Source organism: Bombina bombina, chromosome 7 (genome assembly GCF_027579735.1).
Source record: "Bombina bombina isolate aBomBom1 chromosome 7, aBomBom1.pri, whole genome shotgun sequence".
Lineage (NCBI taxonomy): Eukaryota > Metazoa > Chordata > Amphibia > Anura > Bombinatoridae > Bombina > Bombina bombina.
In genome coordinates this window covers 286,528,092-286,553,072 of record NC_069505.1, presented here as the reverse complement: position 1 = coordinate 286,553,072, position 24,981 = coordinate 286,528,092, and the positions used below count along the sequence as shown (strand labels likewise).

Sequence of the window (24,981 nt, the reverse complement as noted above, 5' to 3'; positions counted from 1 at the left end):
AATTTTCATTTCTACAGAATCTATAGAATCTACAGAATCTATAAGAGTCCCTAAGAAGGAGACTCTTGTGAGTGGGGATAGAGAACTTTTCCTCGTTCACTTTACACCCGTGCGACCTCAGAAATGCCAGAACTATCTCTGTATGAGACTTTGCAACTTGAAAGCTTGACGCCTGTATCAGGATGTCGTCTAGATACGGAGCCACCGCTATGCATCGTGGTCTTAGAATCGTCAGAAGTGAGCCCAGAACCTTTGTAAAGATTCTCGGGGCTGTAGCCAACCCGAAGGGAAGAGCTACAAATTGGTAATGCCTGTCTAGAAAGGCAAACCTTAGAAAATGATGTGAATCGGTATGTGAAGGTAGGCATCCTTTAAGTCCACTGTGGTCATGTACTGACCTTCTTGGATCATGGGTAGGATGGTCCGAATAGTTTCCATTTTGAAAGATGGAACTCTGAGGAATTTGTTTAAGATCTTTAAATCCAAAATTGGTCTGAAGGTTCCCTCTTTTTTGGGAACCACAAACAGATTTGAATAAAAACCCTGTCCTTGTTCCATCCGCGGAACTGGATGGATCACTCCCATAACTAGGAGGTCTTGCACACAGTGTAGGAATGCCTCTTTCTTTATCTGATTTGCAGATCGCCTTGAAAGATGAAATCTCCCTTAAGGAGGGGAAGCTTTGAAGTCCAGAAGATATCCCTGAGATATGATCTCCAACGCCCAGGGATCCTGAACATCTCTTGCCCACGCCTGGGCGAAGAGAGAAAGTCTGCCCCCTACTAGATCCGTCGCCGGATAGGGGGCCGTTCCTTCATGCTGTCTTAGAGGCAGCAGCAGGCTTTCTGGCCTGCTTGCCTTTGTTCCAGGACTGGTTAGGTTTCCAAGCCTGCTTAGATTGAGCAAAAGTTCCCTCTTGTTTTGAAGCGGAGGAAGTTGATGCTGCACCTGCCTTGAAATTTCGAAAGGCACGAAAATTAGACTGTTTGGCATTTGCTTTGGCCCTGTCCTGAGGAAGGGTGTGACCCTTACCTCAAGTAATGTCAGCAATAATTTCCTTCAAACCAGGCCCGAATAAGGTCTGTCCCTTGAAAGGAATGTTGAGTAAATTAGACTTCGAAGTCACGTCAGCTGACCAGGATTTAAGCCATAGCGCCCTACGCGCTTGGATGGCGAATCCGGAATTCTTAGCCGTTAGTTTAGTCAAATGAACAATGGCATCAGAAACAAATGAGTTAGCTAGCTTAAGTTTTCTAAGCTTGTCAATAATTTCAGTCAATGGAGCTGTATGGATGGCCTCTTCCAGGGCCTCAAACCAGAATGCCGCCGCGGCCGTGACAGGCGCAATGCATGCAAGGGGCTGTAAAATAAAACCTTGTTGAATAAACATTTTCTTAAGGTAACCCTCTAATTTTTTATCCATTGGATCTGAAAAAGCACAACTGTCCTCAACCGGGATAGTAGTACGCTTTGCTAAAGTAGAAACTGCTCCCTCCACCTTAGGGACCGTCTGCCATAAGTCCCGTGTAGTGGCGTCTATTGGAAACATTTTTCTAAATATAGGAGGTGGGGAAAAAGGCACCCCCGGTCTATCCCACTCCTTGCTAATAATTTCTGTAAGCCTTTTAGGTATAGGAAAAACATCAGTACACACCGGTACCGCATAGTATTTATCCAGCCTACACAATTTCTCTGGTACTGCAACTGTGTTACAGTCATTCAGAGCAGCTAATACCTCCCCAAGCAACACACGGAGGTTCTCAAGCTTAAATTTAAAATGAGAAATCTCTGAATCAGGTTTCCCCGAATCAGAGATGTCACCCACAGACTGAAGCTCTCCGTCCTCATGATCTGCATATTGTGACGCAGTATCAGACATGGCCCTTACAGCATCTGCGCGCTCTGTATTTCTCCTAACCCCAGAGCAATCGCGCTTGCCTCGTAATTCAGGCAACCTGGATAATACCTCTGACAGGGTATTATTCATGATTGCAGCCATGTCCTGCAAGGTAATCGCTATGGGCGTCCCTGATGTAATTGGCGCCATATTAGCGTGCGTCCCCTGAGCGGGAGGCGAAGGGTCTGACACGTGGGGAGAGTTAGTCGGCATAACTTCCCCCTCGTCAGAATCTTCTGGTGATATTTCTTTTATAGTTAAAGACTGATCTTTACTGTTTAAGGTGAAATCAATACATTTAGTACACATTCTCCTATGGGGCTCCACCATGGCTTTCAAACATAATGAACAAGTAGTTTCCTCTGTGTCAGACATGTTTAAACAGACTAGCAATGAGACTAGCAAGCTTGGAAAACACTTTAAACAAGTTTACAAGCAATATAAAAAACGTTACTGCACCTTTAAGAAACACAAATTTTGTCAAAATTTGAAATAACAGTGAAAAAAGGCAGTTACACTAACAAATTTTTTACAGTGTATGTAACAAGTTAGCAGAGCATTGCACCCACTTGCAAATGGATGATTAACCCCTTAATACCCAAAACTGAATAATAAAAGACAAAAACGTTTTTTTTTGTTTTTGTTTTTGTTTTTTTTCAAACAGTCACAACAACTGCCACAGCTCTACTGTGGCTTTTTACCTCCCTCAAAAACGACTTTTAAGCGTTTTGAGCCCTCCAGAGATGTCTTGGATCATGCAGGAAGAAGCTGAATGTCTCTGTCAGTATTTTTAGCTGCACAGAAAAGGACTAAAAAAGGCCCCTCCCACTCCCATTACAACAGTGGAAAGCCTAAGGAAACTGTTACTAGGCAAAATTCAAGCCAGCCATGTGGAAAAAAACTAGGCCCCAATAAGTTTTATCACCAAATACATATAAAAACGATTAAACATGCCAGCAAACGTTTTATATTACATTTTTATAAAAGTATGTATCTCTATTAATAAGCCTGATACCAGTCGCTATAACTGCATTTAAGGCTTTACTTACATTAGTTCGGTATCAGCAGCATTTTCTAGCAAATTCCATCCCTAGAAAAATATTAACTGCACATACCTTATTGCAGGAAAACCTGCACGCCATTCCCTCTCTGAAGTTACCTCACTCCTCAGAATATGTGAGAACAGCCATGGATCTTAGTTACTTCTGCTAAGATCATAGAAAACGCAGGCAGATTCTTCTTCTAAATACTGCCTGAGATAAACAGTACACTCCGGCACCATTTAAAAATAACAAACTTTTGATTGAAGAATAAACTAAGTATAAAACACCACACTCCTCTTACGACCTCCATCTTGGTTGAGGCTTGCAAGAGAATGACTGGATATGGCAGTGAGGGGAGGAGCTATATAGCAGCTCTGCTGTGGGTGATCCTCTTGCAACTTCCTGTTGGGAAGGAGAATATCCCACAAGTAATGGATGATCCGTGGACTGGATACACTTAACAAGAGAAACTATTACTGTAATAAGATGGCAACATGAGGTCCTAGATACTGTAAAGTGCGGTTTTCAAAACACTTTTTTGGGGACTTATGTAAAAACCTGTGTAACTGATCTCAGTTTCCAATCAACAATAATATATACCTATAATACCATATATTGCTATATACCTATAATACCATATATTGATATATACATCTCATACCATATATTGATATATACCTATAAAATGGAGTCTGTGACCTCTGTGACCATTTCAGAGTGTATTGCACATGCAAAACATAAACTTGCCCTGGAATACCATGAGACATGCCGAAAAGGCCAGTTTTACTCCTTGGATTTATGTGTCTGGCGGACATGATCCGATGTAGCGATCATGTCCGCCCTACATCGATAAATGCAGACAGCATACACTAACGGCATTTATCATTGCACAAGCAGTTCTGGCGAACTGCTTGCGCAATGCCTCCCCTTGCAGATTTGCAGCCAATCGTATTGCTGTCCGCCGCCTCAGAGCAGGCAGACAAGTTAAGGAGCAGCGGTCTTAAAGGGAAAGTCTACCATAGAATTGTTATTGTTAAAAAAGATAGATAATCCCTTTATTACCCATTCCCTAGTTTTGCATAACCAACACAGTTATATTAATATACTTTTTACCTCTGTGATTACCTTGTATCTAGGAACCTTCTTCCAGCCCCCTGATAACATGACTGACTGTTTATTATCTATTGTCTTAAATAGCTCACCTGCTCGTTCCCAGAAGGGCATTGCTGCTGATGAACCTACCTCAGTATGCTTTTCAACAAAGGATACTAAGAGAGCAAAGTATATTTAAAAAATAAAATAAATGTTTGTGAAAACAGAAATAATTTTATTTTACCGGCCTACTATATATAATTGTTATTAACAACATAATATATTCCAATAACAGATTCAACTTATTACATAAATCAAACATCAGATATAAACTCTGTTATAAAGTATAAAAGACAGAATAATAAATAATAATTTATTATTTTTCTTAGATAATTTAAGGACTATACATAATATTTATATTCAGTGGGATATTTGGACATTTGACCAATACATTAAAGTTGGACTGATTCCAAGAGGGTTACGTCTATACAAATTTCCCCCCTTTGAGGTGGATGATAATGATAATTACTTTATTAATTCTTGGAACACAGTATTATCAGACTGTTCACCCGCTTAATGTTATTGTAAATTGACTATCAAAATACTTGTCTTGTAAACATCAGGAAAGAAATAGACGATTTACAGTGTGAGCTGAATAAAAGGAGTAGTGACCCTAACTTTGCCAGATTCAATGGCTTATTAAAAGATTCCGTTGCACTAGGTAAATTGTCTATAATGGAAAACAAACATACTAAATACTTAAGAGATAAAACAGACTATTCTTCTAACACTGTTTATATTTGGAACAGGAAACAAAGGGGTTTGGTTAGGAGGAATCAGAATCAGCAAACAGGCAATGGTAGACGCAGGAATCGCAGACAAAGGGGTAACAGGTCTAACTCCAAATCTGTCACATTTTCAGACAGTGAGGTAGGATATATGATGAAAGGGCCTCAGGTAATGAGGAGTCAGGCCGTGTATAGGGAGGCATTCTAAAAGTAAACGATAATGTACAAACAATACCTAAAGTCCTTCAGTTAGACCGAAGAATCAAGTAAATTATATTACTAGCAACAAAGTTACCAAATATACTGTTATCTAATGTTCCAATACACCAGAACACACAGGGACTGGTTATGTCTGGATCTGATCAGGCAAATTTGGATCAAGTTTTTCCATTGGACCAAAGAAATAGGGAGGGGTCAACGATAACACACAAAATACACAGAACAGATATCAGCTCGTCCCCTGAGCAAGTACAAATGAGTAATGTAATAAATCTGTCTAACATCACACTAACACCAGTTGAAACCAAGGTTCTATTTTATGGTTTGACCTTTTCCCCCACCACAAATTTTGACTTATTTCAAACAATTATTGACCTGAACAGACTTATTAGAAATATCACATTAAGGAAACACTTTTCTGGGCAAGGCAATAAGGAAATAGAGACCGATATCCAAGTGAGAGCCACCTCAACTGTGATGCAAGATACATATAATTTCAGTGAGACCTGTGATTTGATCTTTTTACAAGAACTGCAAATAGCAGCAAATGATACTGCTAGGGGTGGTCTTTCAAGGATAAATCTCGATTTTACCCTATCCAAAGCATAGGTAATGTGATTGAAACATTCTTGAATAGGGTGGAGACGGACTTGGTAGCTCTAACGGATAATATGAACAGGACTAGTCACAACTTAACACTCCCAGAAAGGAAAGTCTTAAAATCTTTACAGGACAATGCATGCCTAGTAATAAGACCTGCTGACAAGGGTGGTACAAATGTGGTGATGAATAAATCCCAATACATTGATGAAGCATTGAGACAGTTATCTAATAGCAATGATTATCTGGTTCTAAATAGGAATCCTAACATTTTGTTTAGGGAAGAACTAGGCCATATCTTGGACAAAGGGCTGGATCAGGGGTATATTGACAGAGCCATTATGGATTATCTTAATGTGGACCATCCCAAGATGCCCTTGTTCCACCACCTTCCGAAAGTTCACAAATCCACTTCAAATGTACAGGGCCACCCAAAAGTTAGTGAGGTGGAGTCCTTGTTGGCCAACCTCTCGCAGTGGTTGGATTCAATTTTTCAACTTAAGGTAACCCTCTAATTTTTTATCCATTGGATCTGAAAAAGCACAACTGTCCTCAACCGGGTTAGTAGTACGCTTTGCTAAAGTAGAAACTGCTCCCTCCACCTTAGGGACCGTCTGCCATAAGTCCCATGTAGTGGCGTCTATTGGAAACATTTTTCTAAATATAGGAGGTGGGGAAAAAAGCACCCCCGGTCTATCCCACTCCTTGCTAATAATTTCTGTAAGCCTTTTAGGTATAGGAAAAACATCAGTACACACCGGTACCGCATAGTATTTATCCAGCCTACACAATTTCTCTGGTACTGCAACTGTGTTACAGTCATTCAGAGCAGCTAATACCTCCCCAAGCAACACACAGAGGTTCTCAAGCTTAAATTTAAAATGAGAAATCTCTGAATCAGGTTTCCCCGAATCAGAGATGTCACCCACAGACTGAAGCTCTCCGTCCTCATGATCTGCATATTGTGACGCAGTATCAGACATGGCCCTTACAGCATCTGCGCGCTCTGTATTTCTCCTAACCCCAGAGCAATCGCGCTTGCCTCTTAATTCAGGCAACCTGGATAATACCTCTGACAGGGTATTATTCATGATTGCAGCCATGTCCTGCAAGGTAATCGCTATGGGCGTCCCTGATGTAATTGGCGCCATATTAGCGTGCGTCCCCTGAGCGGGAGGCGAAGGGTCTGACACGTGGGGAGAGTTAGTCGGCATAACTTCCCCCTCGTCAGAATCTTCTGGTGATATTTCTTTTATAGTTAAAGACTGATCTTTACTGTTTAAGGTGAAATCAATACATTTAGTACACATTCTCCTATGGGGCTCCACCATGGCTTTCAAACATAATGAACAAGTAGTTTCCTCTGTGTCAGACATGTTTAAACAGACTAGCAATGAGATTAGCAAGCTTGGAAAACACTTTAAACAAGTTTACAAGCAATATAAAAAACGTTACTGCACCTTTAAGAAACACAAATTTTGTCAAAATTTGAAATAACAGTGAAAAAAGGCAGTTACACTAACAAATTTTTTACAGTGTATGTAACAAGTTAGCAGAGCATTGCACCCACTTGCAAATGGATGATTAACCCCTTAATACCCAAAACTGAATAATAAAAGACAAAAACGTTTTTTTTTGTTTTTGTTTTTGTTTTTTTTCAAACAGTCACAACAACTGCCACAGCTCTACTGTGGCTTTTTACCTCCCTCAAAAACGACTTTGAAGCGTTTTGAGCCCTCCAGAGATGTCTTGGATCATGCAGGAAGAAGCTGAATGTCTCTGTCAGTATTTTTAGCTGCACAGAAAAGGACTAAAAAAGGCCCCTCCCACTCCCATTACAACAGTGGAAAGCCTAAGGAAACGGTTACTAGGCAAAATTCAAGCCAGCCATGTGGAAAAAAACTAGGCCCCAATAAGTTTTATCACCAAATACATATAAAAACGATTAAACATGCCAGCAAACGTTTTATATTACATTTTTATAAAAGTATGTATCTCTATTAATAAGCCTGATACCAGTCGCTATAACTGCATTTAAGGCTTTACTTACATTAGTTCGGTATCAGCAGCAAATTCCATCCCTAGAAAAATATTAACTGCACATACCTTATTGCAGGAAAACCTGCACGCCATTCCCTCTCTGAAGTTACCTCACTCCTCAGAATATGTGAGAACAGCCATGGATCTTAGTTACTTCTGCTAAGATCATAGAAAACGCAGGCAGATTCTTCTTCTAAATACTGCCTGAGATAAACAGTACACTCCGGAACAGTACACTCCGGCACCATTTAAAAATAACAAACTTTTGATTGAAGAATAAACTAAGTATAAAACACCACACTCCTCTTACGACCTCCATCTTGGTTGAGGCTTGCAAGAGAATGACTGGATATGGCAGTGAGGGGAGGAGCTATATAGCAGCTCTGCTGTGGGTGATCCTCTTGCAACTTCCTGTTGGGAAGGAGAATATCCCACAAGTAATGGATGATCCGTGGACTGGATACACTTAACAAGAGAAACTATTACTGTAATAAGATGGCAACATGAGGTCCTAGATACTGTAAAGTGCGGTTTTCAAAACACTTTTTTGGGGACTTATGTAAAAACCTGTGTAACTGATCTCAGTTTCCAATCAACAATAATATATACCTATAATACCATATATTGCTATATACCTATAATACCATATATTGATATATACATCTCATACCATATATTGATATATACCTATAAAATGGAGTCTGTGACCTCTGTGACCATTTCAGAGTGTATTGCACATGCAAAACATAAACTTGCCCTGGAATACCATGAGACATGCCGAAAAGGCCAGTTTTACTCCTTGGATTTATGTGTCTGGCGGACATGATCCGATGTAGCGATCATGTCCGCCCTACATCGATAAATGCAGACAGCATACACTAACGGCATTTATCATTGCACAAGCAGTTCTGGCGAACTGCTTGCGCAATGCCTCCCCTTGCAGATTTGCAGCCAATCGTATTGCTGTCCGCCGCCTCAGAGCAGGCAGACAAGTTAAGGAGCAGCGGTCTTAAAGGGAAAGTCTACCATAGAATTGTTATTGTTAAAAAAGATAGATAATCCCTTTATTACCCATTCCCTAGTTTTGCATAACCAACACAGTTATATTAATATACTTTTTACCTCTGTGATTACCTTGTATCTAGGAACCTTCTTCCAGCCCCCTGATAACATGACTGACTGTTTATTATCTATTGTCTTAAATAGCTCACCTGCTCGTTCCCAGAAGGGCATTGCTGCTGATGAACCTACCTCAGTATGCTTTTCAACAAAGGATACTAAGAGAGCAAAGTATATTTAAAAAATAAAATAAATGTTTGTGAAAACAGAAATAATTTTATTTTACCGGCCTACTATATATAATTGTTATTAACAACATAATATATTCCAATAACAGATTCAACTTATTACATAAATCAAACATCAGATATAAACTCTGTTATAAAGTATACAAGACAGAATAATAAATAATAATTTATTATTTTTCTTAGATAATTTAAGGACTATACATAATATTTATATTCAGTGGGATATTTGGACATTTGACCAATACATTAAAGTTGGACTGATTCCAAGAGGGTTACGTCTATACAAATTTCCCCCCTTTGAGGTGGATGATAATGATAATTACTTTATTAATTCTTGGAACACAGTATTATCAGACTGTTCACCCGCTTAATGTTATTGTAAATTGACTATCAAAATACTTGTCTTGTAAACATCAGGAAAGAAATAGACGATTTACAGTGTGAGCTGAATAAAAGGAGTAGTGACCCTAACTTTGCCAGATTCAATGGCTTATTAAAAGATTCCGTTGCACTAGGTAAATCGTCTATAATGGAAAACAAACATACTAAATACTTAAGAGATAAAACAGACTATTCTTCTAACACTGTTTATATTTGGAACAGGAAACAAAGGGGTTTGGTTAGGAGGAATCAGAATCAGCAAACAGGCAATGCTAGACGCAGGAATCGCAGACAAAGGGGTAACAGGTCTAACTCCAAATCTGTCACATTTTCAGACAGTGAGGTAGGATATATGATGAAAGGGCCTCAGGTAATGAGGAGTCAGGCCGTGTATAGGGAGGCATTCTAAAAGTAAACGATAATGTACAAACAATACCTAAAGTCCTTCAGTTAGATCGAAGAATCAAGTAAATTATATTACTAGCAACAAAGTTACCAAATATACTGTTATCTAATGTTCCAATACACCAGAACACACAGGGACTGGTTATGTCTAGATCTGATCAGGCAAATTTGGATCAAGTTTTTCCATTGGACCAAAGAAATAGGGAGGGGTCAACGATAACACACAAAATACACAGAACAGATATCAGCTCGTCCCCTGAGCAAGTACAAATGAGTAATGTAATAAATCTGTCTAACATCACACTAACACCAGTTGAAACCAAGGTTCTATTTTATGGTTTGACCTTTTCCCCCACCACAAATTTTGACTTATTTCAAACAATTATTGACCTGAACAGACTTATTAGAAATATCACATTAAGGAAACACTTTTCTGGGCAAGGCAATAAGGAAATAGAGACCGATATCCAAGTGAGAGCCACCTCAACTGTGATGCAAGATACATATAATTTCAGTGAGACCTGTGATTTGATCTTTTTACAAGAACTGCAAATAGCAGCAAATGATACTGCTAGGGGTGGTCTTTCAAGGATAAATCTCGATTTTACCCTATCCAAAGCATAGGTAATGTGATTGAAACATTCTTGAATAGGGTGGAGACGGACTTGGTAGCTCTAACGGATAATATGAACAGGACTAGTCACAACTTAACACTCCCAGAAAGGAAAGTCTTAAAATCTTTACAGGACAATGCATGCCTAGTAATAAGACCTGCTGACAAGGGTGGTACAAATGTGGTGATGAATAAATCCCAATACATTGATGAAGCATTGAGACAGTTATCTAATAGCAATGATTATCTGGTTCTAAATAGGAATCCTAACATTTTGTTTAGGGAAGAACTAGGCCATATCTTGGACAAAGGGCTGGATCAGGGGTATATTGACAGAGCCATTATGGATTATCTTAATGTGGACCATCCCAAGATGCCCTTGTTCCACCACCTTCCGAAAGTTCACAAATCCACTTCAAATGTACAGGGCCACCCAAAAGTTAGTGAGGTGGAGTCCTTGTTGGCCAACCTCTCGCAGTGGTTGGATTCAATTTTTCAACTGATCGTTCTGTTCTCACCATCATATGTAAAAGACACCAAACACATTTTGAATATTATTAATGATGTAAAATGGAAAGAGGGATATTTATGGCTTACAGTGGCCGCTGTGTCCTTGTACTCCTCTATTCCTCATGACAAAGGAATCGAGGCAATATGCTTCTTCCTGAACAATTTTACTGACTATACTGAAGGGTTTCAATCCTATATCATCAAAAAACATAATTTATGCTTACCTGATAAATTTATTTCTCTTGTAGTGTATCCAGTCCACGGATCATCCATTACTTATGGGATATTAACTCCTCCCCAACAGGAAGTGCAAGAGGATTCACCCAGCAGAGCTGCTATATAGCTCCTCCCCTAACTGCCATTACCAGTCATTCGACCGAAAACATGCAGAGAAAGGAAAACCATAGGGTGCAGTGGTGACTGTAGTTTAATGGAAAAATTACCTGCCTTAAAGTGACAGGGCGGGCCGTGGACTGGATACACTACAAGAGAAATAAATTTATCAGGTAAGCATAAATTATGTTTTCTCTTGTTAAGTGTATCCAGTCCACGGATCATCCATTACTTATGGGATACCAATACCAAAGCTAAAGTACACGGATGACGGGAGGGACAGGCAGGCTCTTTATACGGAAGGAACCACTGCCTGAAGAACCTTTCTCCCAAAAACAGCCTCCGAAGAAGCAAAAGTGTCAAATTTGTAAAATTTGGAAAAAGTATGAAGAGAAGACCAAGTTGCAGCCTTGCAAATCTGTTCAACAGAAGCCTCATTCTTAAAGGCCCAAGTGGAAGCCACAGCTCTAGTAGAATGTGCTGTAATTCTTTCAGGAGGCTGCTGTCCAGCAGTCTCATAGGCTAACCGTATTATGCTACGAAGCCAAAAGGAGAGAGAGGTAGCCGAAGCTTTTTGACCTCTCCTCTGACCAGAATAAACGACAAACAGGGAAGACGTTTGTCGAAAATCCTTAGTTGCCTGTAGATAAAATTTCAGGGCACGGACTACATCTAGATTGTGTAGCAGACGTTCCTTTTTCGAAGAAGGATTAGGACACAAAGATGGAACCACAATCTCTTGATTGATATTCCTGTTAGTGACCACCTTAGGTAGGAACCCAGGTTTAGTACGCAGAACTACCTTGTCTGAATGAAAAATCAGATAAGGAGAATCACAATGTAAGGCAGATAACTCAGAGACTCTTCGAGCCGAGGAAATCGCCATTAAAAACAGAACTTTCCAAGATAACAACTTGATATCAATGGAATGAAGGGGTTCAAACGGAACCCCCTGTAAAACATTAAGAACTAAGTTCAAACTCCATGGTGGAGCAACAGTTTTAAACACAGGCTTGATCCTAGCTAAAGCCTGACAAAAAGCTTGAACGTCCGGAACTTCTGACAGACGTTTGTGTAAAAGAATGGACAGAGCTGAAATCTGTCCCTTTAAGGAACTAGTGGATAAACCCTTTTCTAAACCTTCATGTAGAAAAGACAATATCCTCGGAATCCTAACCTTACTCCATGAGTAACTCTTGGATTCGCACCAATATAAGTATTTGCGCCATATCTTATGGTAAATCTTTCTGGTAACAGGCTTCCTAGCCTGTATTAAGGTATCAATAACTGACTCAGAAAAACCACGTTTTGATAAAATCAAGCGTTCAATTTCCAAGCAGTCAGCTTCAGAGAAATTAGATTTTGATGTTTGAAGGGACCCTGGATCAGAAGGTCCTGTTTCAGAGGTAGCAACCAAGGTGGACAGGATGACATGTCCACTAGATCTGCATACCAAGTCCTGGGTGGCCATGCAGGCGCTATTAGAATCACTGATGCTCTCTCCTGTTTGATTCTGGCAATCAATCGAGGAAGCATCGGGAAGGGTGGAAACACATAAGCCATCCCGAAGGTCCAAGGTGCTGTCAAAGCATCTATCAGAACCGCTCCCGGATCCCTGGATCTGGACCCGTAACGAGGAAGCTTGGCGTTCTGTCGAGACGCCATGAGATCTATCTCTGGTTTGCCCCAACGTCGAAGTATTTGGGCAAAGACCTCCGGATGAAGTTCCCACTCCCCCGGATGAAAAGTCTGACGACTTAAGAAATCCGCCTCCCAGTTCTCCACTCCCGGGATGTGGATTGCTGACAGGTGGCAAGAGTGAGACTCTGCCCAGCGAATTATCTTTGATACTTCCATCATTGCTAGGGAGCTTCTTGTCCCTCCCTGATGGTTGATGTAAGCTACAGTCGTGATGTTGTCCGACTGAAACCTGATGAACCCCCGAGTTGTTAACTGGGGCCAAGCCAGAAGGGCATTGAGAACTGCTCTCAATTCTAGAATGTTTATTGGTAGGAGACTCTCCTCCTGATTCCATTGTCCCTGAGCCTTCAGAGAATTCCAGACAGCGCCCCAACCTAGTAGGCTGGCGTCTGTTGTTACAATTGTCCAGTCCGGCCTGCTGAATGGCATCCCCCTGGACAGATGTGGCCGAGAAAGCCACCATAGAAGAGAATTTCTGGTCTCTTGATCCAGATTCAGAGTAGGGGACAAGTCTGAGTAATCCCCATTCCACTGACTTAGCATGCACAATTGCAGCGGTCTGAGATGTAGGCGTGCAAAGGGTACTATGTCCATTGCTACTACCATTAAGCCGATCACCTCCATGCATTGAGCTACTGACGGGTGTTGAATGGAATGAAGGACACGGCATGCATTTTGAAGCTTTGTTAACCTGTCTTCTGTCAGGTAAATCTTCATTTCTACAGAATCTATAAGAGTCCCCAAGAAGGGAACTCTTGTGAGTGGAAAGAGAGAACTCTTCTTTTCGTTCACCTTCCATCCATGCGACCTTAGAAATGCCAGTACTAACTCTGTATGAGACTTGGCAGTTTGAAAGCTTGAAGCTTGTATCAGAATGTCGTCTAGGTACGGAGCTACCGCAATTCCTCGCGGTCTTAGTACCGCCAGAAGAGCACCCAGAACCTTTGTGAAGATTCTCGGAGCCGTAGCCAATCCGAATGGAAGAGCTACAAACTGGTAATGCCTGTCTAGAAAGGCAAACCTTAGATACCGGTAATGATCTTTGTGAATCGGTATGTGAAGGTAAGCATCCTTTAAATCCACTGTGGTCATGTACTGACCCTTTTGGATCATGGGTAAAATTGTCCGAATAGTTTCCATTTTGAACGATGGAACTCTTAGGAATTTGTTTAGGATCTTTAAATCCAAGATTGGCCTGAAAGTTCCCTCTTTTTTGGGAACCACAAACAGATTTGAGTAAAACCCTTGTCCTTGTTCCGACCGCGGAACCGGATGGATCACTCCCATTAATAAAAGATCTTGTACGCAGCGTAGAAACGCCTCTTTCTTTATTTGGTTTGTTGACAACCTTGACAGATGAAATCTCCCTCTTGGGGGAGAGAATTTGAAGTCTAGAAGGTATCCCTGAGATATGATCTCTAACGCCCAGGGATCCTGGACATCTCTTGCCCAAGCCTGGGCGAAGAGAGAAAGTCTGCCCCCCACTAGATCCGTTCCCGGATCGGGGGCCCTCGATTCATGCTGTCTTAGGGGCAGCAGCAGGTTTCCTGGCCTGCTTGCCCTTGTTCCAGGACTGGTTAGGTCTCCAGCCTTGTTTGTAGCGAGCAACAGCTCCTTCCTGTTTTGGTGCAGAGGAAGTTGATGCTGCTCCTGCTTTGAAATTACGAAAGGAACGAAAATTAGACTGTCTAGCCTTAGGTTTGGCTCTGTCTTGAGGCAGGGCATGGCCTTTACCTCCTGTAATGTCAGCGATAATTTCTTTCAACCCGGGCCCGAATAAGGTCTGCCCTTTGAAAGGTAAATTAAGCAATTTAGATTTAGAAGTAACGTCAGCTGACCAGGATTTTAGCCACAGTGCTCTGCGTGCCTGAATGGCGAATCCGGAATTCTTAGCCGTAAGTTTAGTTAAATGTACTACAGCATCTGAAATAAATGAGTTAGCTAACTTAAGGGCTTTAAGCTTGTGTGTAATCTCATCTAATGGAGCTGATTCAAGTGTCTCTTCCAGAGACTCAAACCAAAATGCTGCTGCAGCCGTGACAGGCGCAATGCATGCAAGAGGTTGCAATATAAAACCTTGTTGAACAAACATTTTCTTAAGGTAACCCTCTAACTTTTTATCCATTGGATCTGAAAAGGCACAGCTATCCTCCACCGGGATAGTGGTACGCTTAGCTAAAGTAGAAACTGCTCCCTCCACCTTAGGGACCGTTTGCCATAAGTCCCGTGTGGTGGCGTCTATTGGAAACATCTTTCTAAATATCGGAGGGGGTGAGAACGGCACACCGGGTCTATCCCACTCCTTAGTAACAATTTCAGTAAGTCTCTTAGGTATAGGAAAAACGTCAGTACTCGCCGGTACCGCAAAATATTTATCCAACCTACACATTTTCTCTGGTATTGCAACTGTGTTACAATCATTCAGAGCCGCTAACACCTCCCCTAGTAATACACGGAGGTTTTCCAGCTTAAATTTAAAATTTGAAATATCTGAATCCAGTTTGTTTGGATCAGAACCGTCACCCGCAGAATGAAGCTCTCTGTCCTCATGTTCTGCAAATTGTGACGCAGTGTCTGACATGGCCCTAATATTATCAGCGCACTCTGTTCTCACCCCAGAGTGATCACGCTTACCTCTTAGTTCTGGTAATTTAGCCAAAACTTCAGTCATAACAGTAGCCATATCCTGTAATGTGATTTGTAATGGCCGCCCAGATGTACTCGGCCCTACAATATCACGCACCTCCCGAGCGGGAGATGCAGGTACTGACACGTGAGGCGAGTTAGTCGGCATAACTCTCCCCTCGTTGTTTGGTGAAATATGTTCAATTTGTACAGATTGACTTTTATTTAAAGTAGCATCAATACAGTTAGTACATAAATTTCTATTGGGCTCCACTTTGGCTTTAGCACATATAGCACAGATATCTTCCTCTGAATCAGACATGTTTAACACACTAGCAAATAAACTAGCAACTTGGAAATACTTTTCAAGTAATTTACTATAATATGAAAACGTACTGTGCCTATAAGAAGCACAGAAAAAGTTATGACAGTTGAAAATTAATAAACTGAAAAGTTATAGCATCAAATCTTTGTAAAAAACACAATTTTAGCAAAGGATTGCTCCCATTAGCAAAGGATAACTAACCCTGATAGCAGAAAAAAAAAAAAAAAAAAAAATACAGAAATAAACGTTTTTTTATCACAGTCAACTACAATCTCACAGCTCTGCTGTGAGTGATTACCTCCCTCAAAACAAGTTTTGAAGACCCCTGAGTTCTGTAGAGATGAACCGGATCATGCAGGGAAGACAATAAACTTCTGACTGAATTTTTTGATGCGTAGCAAAAGCACCAAAAAAGGCCCCTCCCCCTCACACATAACAGTGAGAGAGATCAGTAAACTGTCATAAATTAAATAAAACGACTGCCAAGTGGAAAAAAATAGTGCCCAAAACATTTTTTCACCCAGTACCTCAGAAAATTAAACGATTTTACATGCCAGCAAAAAACGTTTAACATTAATAAATTGAGTGTTATTAAAAAGCCTGTTGCTAGTCCCTGCAAATTAGGCTAAAGTTTTATGCATACAGTATAATTCCAGTGAAGTGCCATTCCCCAGAATACTGAAGTGTAAAATATACATACATGACAGCCTGATACCAGTTGCTGCTACTGCATTTAAGGCTGAGTTTACATTATATCGGTATGGCAGAATTTTCTCATCAATTCCATTGTCAGAAAATAATAAGCTGCTACATACCTCTTTGCAGATTAATCTGCCCGCTGTCCCCTGATCTGAAGTTTACCTCTCCTCAGATGGCCGAGAAACAGCAATATGATCTTAACTACTCCGGCTAAAATCATAGAAAAACTCAGGTAGATTCTTCTTCAAATTCTACCAGAGAAGGAATAACACACTCCGGTGCTATTATAAAATAACAAACTTTTGATTGAAGGTATGAAACTAAGTATAATCACCACAGTCCTCTCACACATCCTATCTATTCGTTGGGTGCAAGAGAATGACTGGTAATGGCAGTTAGGGGAGGAGCTATATAGCAGCTCTGCTGGGTGAATCCTCTTGCACTTCCTGTTGGGGAGGAGTTAATATCCCATAAGTAATGGATGATCCGTGGACTGGATACACTTAACAAGAGAAATAACGGCTAGATTACAAGTTGTGTCGGTAATGCTGTGCGGTGCTAACAAGCAGTTTTCCCTCACCGCTCACCTACAGATAACGCTGGTATTACGGGTTTTTACAAACCCGGCGTTAGCCGCAAAAAAGTGAGCGTAGAGCAAAATTTAGCTCCACATCTCAACTCAATACCACCGCTGCTTACGCTCGTGCACGATTTCCCCATAGGAATCAATGGGGGAGAGCCGGCTGAAAAAAAGCCTAACACCTGCAAAAAAGCAGCGTAAAGCTCCTAACGCAGCCCCATTGATTCCTATGGGGAAAATACATTCATGTCTACACCTAACACCCTAACATGAACCCCGAGTCTAAACACCCCTAATCTTACACTTATTAACCCCTAATCTGCCGCCCCGACATCGCTGCAACCTACATTATATTATTAACCCCTAATCTGCCGCTCCGGACACAGCCGCCACCTACATTATACTTATGAACCCCTAATCTGCTGCCCCCAACATCGCTGACACCTACATTATATTTATTAACCCCTAATCTGCCACCCCCAATGTCGCCGCAACCTACCTACACTTATTAACCCCTAATTTGCCGCCCCCAAGATCGCCGCCACTATATTAAAGTTATTAACCCCTAAATCTAAGTCTAACCCTAACCCTAACACCCCCATAACTTAAATATAATTTAAATAAATCTAAATAAAATAACTACCATTAACTAAATGATTCCTAGTTAAAACTAAATACTTACCCATAAAATAAACCCTAAGATAGCTACAATATAACTAATAGTTACATTGTAGCTATTTTAGGATTAATTTTTATTTTACAGGCAAGTCTGTATTTATTTTAACTAGGTACAATAGTTATTAAATAGTTATTAACTATTTAATAACTACCTAGTTAAAATAAAGATAAATTTACCTGTAAAATAAAACCTAACCTATGTTACAATTACACCTAACACTACACTATAATTAAATAAATTCCCTAAACTAAACACAATTAATTACAATTTAAAAAAATTATCTAAAGTACGAAAAAACCCCCACTAAATTACAGAAAATAATAAAATAATTACAAGTTTTATAAACTAATTATACCTAATCTAATCCCCCTAATAAAATAAAAAGCCCCCCAAAATAATAAAAAGCCCTACCCTATACTAAATTACAAATAGCCCTTAAAAGGGCCTTTTGCGGGGCATTGCCCCAAAGTAATCAGCTCTTTTACCTGAAAAAAAATCAAAGTCACATGCAAACTTGAAAGGGATTGAAATGGGGCGTTATTTTTTTTTTTTTACTCTAAATTGTAATTGAGTAGCATCCAACTCTTACTGATCCAGCTAGCGTCCCTTACTGATCCAGTTAGCGTCCCTTACTGATCCAGTTAGCGTCCCTTACTGATACAGCTAGCGTCCCTTACTGATACAGCTAGCGTCCCTTACTGATACAGCTAGCGTCCCTTACTGATACAGCTAGTGTCCCATACTGATACAGATTGTGTCCCTTACTGATACAGCTAGTGTCCCATACTGATACAGATTGTGTCCCTTACTGATACAGATAGTGTCCCATACTGATACAGATAGTGTCCCTTACTGATACAGATAGTGTCCCTTACTGATACAGATAGTGTCCCTTACTGATACAGCTAGTGTCCCATACTGATACAGCTAGTGTCCCATACTGATACAGATAGTGTCCCATACTGATACAGATAGTGTCCCATACTGATACAGATAGTGTCCCATACTGATACAGATAGTGTCCCATACTGATACAGATAGTGTCCCATACTGATACAGATTGTGTCCCTTACTGATACAGATAGTGTCCCATACTGATACAGATAGTGTCCCTTACTGATACAGATAGTGTCCCTTACTGATACAGATAGTGTCCCTTACTGATACAGCTAGTGTCCCATACTGATACAGCTAGTGTCCCATACTGATACAGATAGTGTCCCATACTGATACAGATAGTGTCCCATACTGATACAGATAGTGTCCCATACTGATACAGATAGTGTCCCATACTGATACAGATAGTGTCCCATACTGATACAGATTGTGTCCCTTACTGATACAGATAGTGTCCCATACTGATACAGATAGTGTCCCTTACTGATACAGCTAGTGTCCCATACTGATACAGATTGTGTCCCTTACTGATACAGATAGTGTCCCATACTGATACAGATAGTGTCCCTTACTGATACAGATAGTGTCCCTTACTGATACAGATAGTGTCCCTTACTGATACAGATAGTGTCCCTTACTGATACAGATAGTGTCCCATACTGATACAGCTAGTGTCCCATACTGATACAGATAGTGTCCCATACTGATACAGATAGAGTCCCATACTGATACAGATAGTGTCCCATACTGATACAGATAGTGTCCCATACTGATACAGATAGTGTCCCATACTGATACAGATAGTGTCGCATACTGATACAGATAGTGTCCCATACTGATACAGATAGTGTCCCATACTGATACAGATAGTGTCCCATACTGATACAGATAGTGCCCCATACTGATACAGATAGTGTCCCATACTGATACAGATAGTGTCCCATACTGATACAGATTGTGTCCCTTACTGATACAGATAGTGTCCCATACTGATACAGATAGTGTCCCATACTGATACAGATAGTGTCCCATACTGATACAGATAGTGTCCCATACTGATACAGATAGTGTCCCATACTGATACAGATAGTGTCCCATACTGATACAGATAGTGTCCCATACTGATACAGATTGTGTCCCTTACTGATACAGATAGTGTCCCATACTGATACAGATAGTGTCCCTTACTGATACAGCTAGTGTCCCATACTGATACAGATTGTGTCCCTTACTGATACAGATAGTGTCCCATACTGATACAGATAGTGTCCCTTACTGATACAGATAGTGTCCCTTACTGATACAGATAGTGTCCCTTACTGATACAGATAGTGTCCCTTACTGATACAGCTAGTGTCCCATACTGATACAGCTAGTGTCCCATACTGATACAGATAGTGTCCCATACTGATACAGATAGTGTCCCATACTGATACAGATAGTGTCCCATACTGATACAAATAGTGTCCCATACTGATACAGATAGTGTCCCATACTGATACAGATAGTGTCCCATACTGATACAGATAGTGTCCCATACTGATACAGATAGTGTCCCATACTGATACAGATAGTGTCCCATACTGATACAGATAGTGTCCCATACTGATACAGATAGTGTCCCATACTGATACAGATAGTGTCCCATACTGATACAGATTGTGTCCCTTACTGATACAGATAGTGTCCCATACTGATACAGATAGTGTCCCTTACTGATACAGCTAGTGTCCCTTACTGATACAGCTAGTGTCCCATACTGATACAGATTGTGTCCCTTACTGATACAGATAGTGTCCCATACTGATACAGATAGTGTCCCTTACTGATACAGATAGTGTCCCATACTGATACAGCTAGTGTCCCATACTGATACAGATAGTGTCCCATACTGATACAGATAGTGTCCCATACTGATACAGCTAGTGTCCCATACTGATACAGATAGTGTCCCATACTAATACAGATGGTGTCCCTTTCTGATACAGATAGTGTCCCATACTGATACAGATAGTGTCCCATACTGATACAGATAGTGTCCCATACTGATACAGATAGTGTCCCTTATAGATAGTGCTGCTTGTCCTTATGCTTGTGATGGTGAACTGGCATTTTACTTTCCTGTTTCTAGGCACAAATGTCTTCGGGTCAGTTTCCCAGCTGCTAAGGTGACGCACACAGTATCCTCTTACATTTTGTGTCCAGTACATCTTGGAGAATGCGTAGGTTTTTGCTTCAGTAATGATAATGACTGTATGACAATCACTAGATATATATTTATTGTAATACAGAACCTCTATTCACCATTTCTGCAACATCTCTATATCTTTCATCATATTGCTGTTCCTGTATATCTAGAGTTTGGTCACATTGTCTTCAGATGCTCAGTATTTAATGCTGTATATGTAACACGCTACACTGTATAAAGCTGACCTGCCGTTTGTAATCTACAAATAGGATTACTCACCGAGGACATAGATTTCGCTGTTGACCACAGCCGCACTGAATCGATATTTAGAATATTGCATTGGTGCCAATTGGATCCATTTGTCTTGAACAGGGTCATACTGTATCAACCGGTTGCTTAAGCGGTCAGGTTCATCATCTGGGTGATCTGTCTGTATAGTAACACCACGTGTAAGTGACAGTCATGAGTGTGTACTGTAATAATCATATACATGCAAAGTCACAATGCAGGCAATAGTTATATGTGTGTAACAGTCTCATGTGTGCAGTAATCATATACATGCAAAGTCACATGAGTGTAACAGTCACATGTATGTAATAATTATATACATGCAGTCACATGAGTGTAACAGTCACATGTATGTAATAATTATATACATGCAGTCACATGAGTGTAACAGTCACATGTATGTAATAATTATATACATGCAGTCACATGAGTGTAACAGTCACATGTGTGTAATAATCATATACATGCAAAGTCACATGTGTGTAATAATCATATACATGCAGTCACATGAGTGTAACAGTCACATGTGTGCAGTAATCATATACATGCAAAGTCACATGAGTGCAATAGTCACATGTGTGTAATAATCATATACATGCAGTCACATGAGTGCAACAGTCACATGTGTGTAATAATCATTTACATGCAAAGTCACATGAGTGCAACAGTCACATGTGTGTAATAATCATATACATGCAAAGTCATATGAGTGTAACAGTCACATGTGTGTAATAATCATATACATGCAAAGTCATATGAGTGTAACAGTCACATGTGTGTAATAATCATATACATGCAGTCACATGAGTGCAACAGTCACATGTGTGTAATAATCATTTACATGCAAAGTCACATGAGTGTAATAATCATATACATGCAAAGTCACATGAGTGCAACAGTCACATGTGTGTAATAATCATATACAGGTGGCCCTCAGTTTACAACGGTTCAATTTACACTGTTTCAGAATAACAACCTTTTTTTCCAGTCATGTGACTGCTATTGAAAAGCATTCAGAAGCAGTGCATTGATTAAAATAGCCAGTAGGTGGAGATATCCACTTGTGTTGCAGCAAAGCCAAGCAAGCTGAAATTAATCAGTTTAACCAGACCTGAGCTATCGAGCAGATTTAAAAGGAACAAGATATTCCTGTCTATAAATCAGTCCAGATTGGAATGCATAGAAAGAACTGTTTGCAGAAAAATGCAAGTGAAGTCTGTGTTGTGTGGTTTATAATGCTGTTTAGCAAATGTTTTTGTTCATTTAACTTAGTTTAATTATATATTCTGTGTTGTGTGATTATTTTATTAGGTTTATAATGCCGTTTAGCATTTAGAGTCTTCATTTCAAAGCTTCAAAAATAATGTATTAGATGTTACTTATGACAATTTTGAGAGGGTCCTGGAACCTAACTCCCTCACTTCCCATTGACTTACATTATAAACTGGGTTTCAATTTACAACGGTTTCGATTTACAACCATTCCTTCTGGAACCTAACCCCGGCGTAAACTGAGGGCTACCTGTACATGCAAAGGCACATGAGTGCAACAGTCACATGTGTGTAATAATCATATACATACAGTCACATGTGTGTAATAATCATATACATGCAAAGTCACATGAGTGTAACAGTCACATGTGTGTAATAATCATATACATGCAGTCACATGAGTGCAACAGTCACATGTGTGTAATAATCATATACATGCAAAGTCACATGAGTGCAACAGTCACATGTGTGTAATAATCATATACATGCAAAGTCACATGAGTGCAACAGTCACATGTGTGTAATAATCATATACATGCAAAGTGACATGAGTGTAATAATCCTATACATGCAAAGTCACATCAGTCTAATAATCATATACATGCAAAGTCACATGAGTGTAACAGTCACATGTGTGTAATAATCATATACATGCAAAGTCACATGAGTGTAATAATCCTATACACGCAAAGTCACATGCAGGGCTGCCACTAGAAATTTTGGGGCCCCTGACTCAACCATTGATCAGGCCCCCCCCCCCCCCTCCTTTGACATGTGCAATTTTTGACCAAGTGACTAAAACATATATGCACTTTATTCTTAATTGTCTATTTAAACTTGGAAATGTTGTAAAGTTAGTAATATACACACACAGACACACTCATACACTGAAACACACAAACACACTCACACATAAGGATTCACATACAGACACTCTAGCAGACACGCAGAGAAACACACTCAGACACAGACACCCAAACAGACACTCAGCACTTGTTTACATTGACCTGACAAGTAATGAGGTATACTACAGTTTTGTAAAAAAAGGAGATTTAGAAAACAAAATATGGAGTTCTGATTATCTTTTTGTAAAGGAAGATGACAACTAAATTATGACAACAGCATGCAGTGGCTGAAAGCAAGGGCCCTGAACTGCCTAAACAATAATTTAAAGGTTAAATGGCGGATTGGTTACTTCCGGAAAGGTCTTGTTAGTCTCAAAGTCTGTAGAAAGATGCGAATAATTAGTAGTAAGGTCAAAATGTCCTAAAAAGGAACAGACAATGGACACACACACACAAAATCAAACTTGCACATACACCCAAGGAAACACCGACAGAGACAGCCTCAGAAAACACACAAAGACATACACACACACACACACACACAGAGACAACCACATGAAAAACACAGAAAGACATACATACACACACCCTCACTGAGATATCCACAGAAAACACACAAAAACATACACACACCCTCACAGAGATACCCACAGAAAACACAGACATACATACATACACACACACACACACCCTCACAGAGACACCCACAGAAAATGCACAAAGACATACACACCCACCCTCACAGAGAGACCCACAGATAAAAAATACATACACATAGAGACACAAACCAAAGCACAAAGACATAAACACAGACACCCACAGAAACACTCACAGGAGGAAAAATTTATGCACCTTGTATCCCCTAAATCAACAATGTGTGATATGCATGATAAAAAAAAATGCAAAAATTAAGAGATAACTTTTTAAAGAATCATATTTGTAAATGTGCAAACAAAAATAATTCTGTGAATTCAAAATTGTACATTAATGAGCTGGGTAGATGGCTAGATGAAGAAAAGTACCTTTAAATGGTTGACATATGTTTGTTTGTTTTTTTCCCCATTTTCCCCAACCAAGAGCACCACTTCAAATATAGTGTACAAATTTTCCAATCTGTCAGCTGTACTTATGGATTTTGAAAATGCTGTACTCTATATGGTCTTGGTGGGACCATAAGCTGTGGTACTCATACCATTAGATCTGGTTAAATGCAGGATTTAGGCTTGTTGGTATGTATTTCAAAACTAAGTCAGCTCTAGTGTAAACTGAACAGTTTTAAGTTAACCTGTCTCATTTCAAACACTGAGCAATCTTAGTCTGAGAGTATAAAATTGTATGCAGATGTAAAAATCTTAGATAAAATGCCTCCTTTCATCTGGAAAGTCCTTGCATAAAGGGGCAGTAAACTGGAATGTAATATATATATAAAATGCATATCTGCCAAAAGGGCATCTACCATTTGTGTATTGAGGAGGAAACATTTCTGCATGGTTTTAAATATAGAATTTCTACAGCATTGTCAAACAATCATAAATACACTGCTGCTAAAAAAAAATTGTTTTTATGGACCCCTAGCCCCACCATACAACTACTACCACACTGAAGTTACAATCCAAAATTGCACAAATAAATAAAAAACATTTGCTAAGTAAGTT

At 39.9% G+C, this 24,981-nt stretch overlaps 1 protein-coding gene across 3 annotated transcripts in view; it reads right to left on the bottom strand.

The window, feature by feature from the left end:
* KBTBD12 (kelch repeat and BTB domain containing 12) overlaps positions 1-24,981 on the bottom strand; it is a 247,290-nt gene that overhangs the window by 130,635 nt on the left and 91,674 nt on the right. For all 3 annotated transcript variants that reach the window (XM_053720829.1, XM_053720831.1, XM_053720830.1), the window contains exon 4: positions 21,202-21,352. In XM_053720829.1, the coding sequence (XP_053576804.1) occupies positions 21,202-21,352 (151 nt within the window). The remainder of the gene's footprint in view (positions 1-21,201; positions 21,353-24,981) is intronic.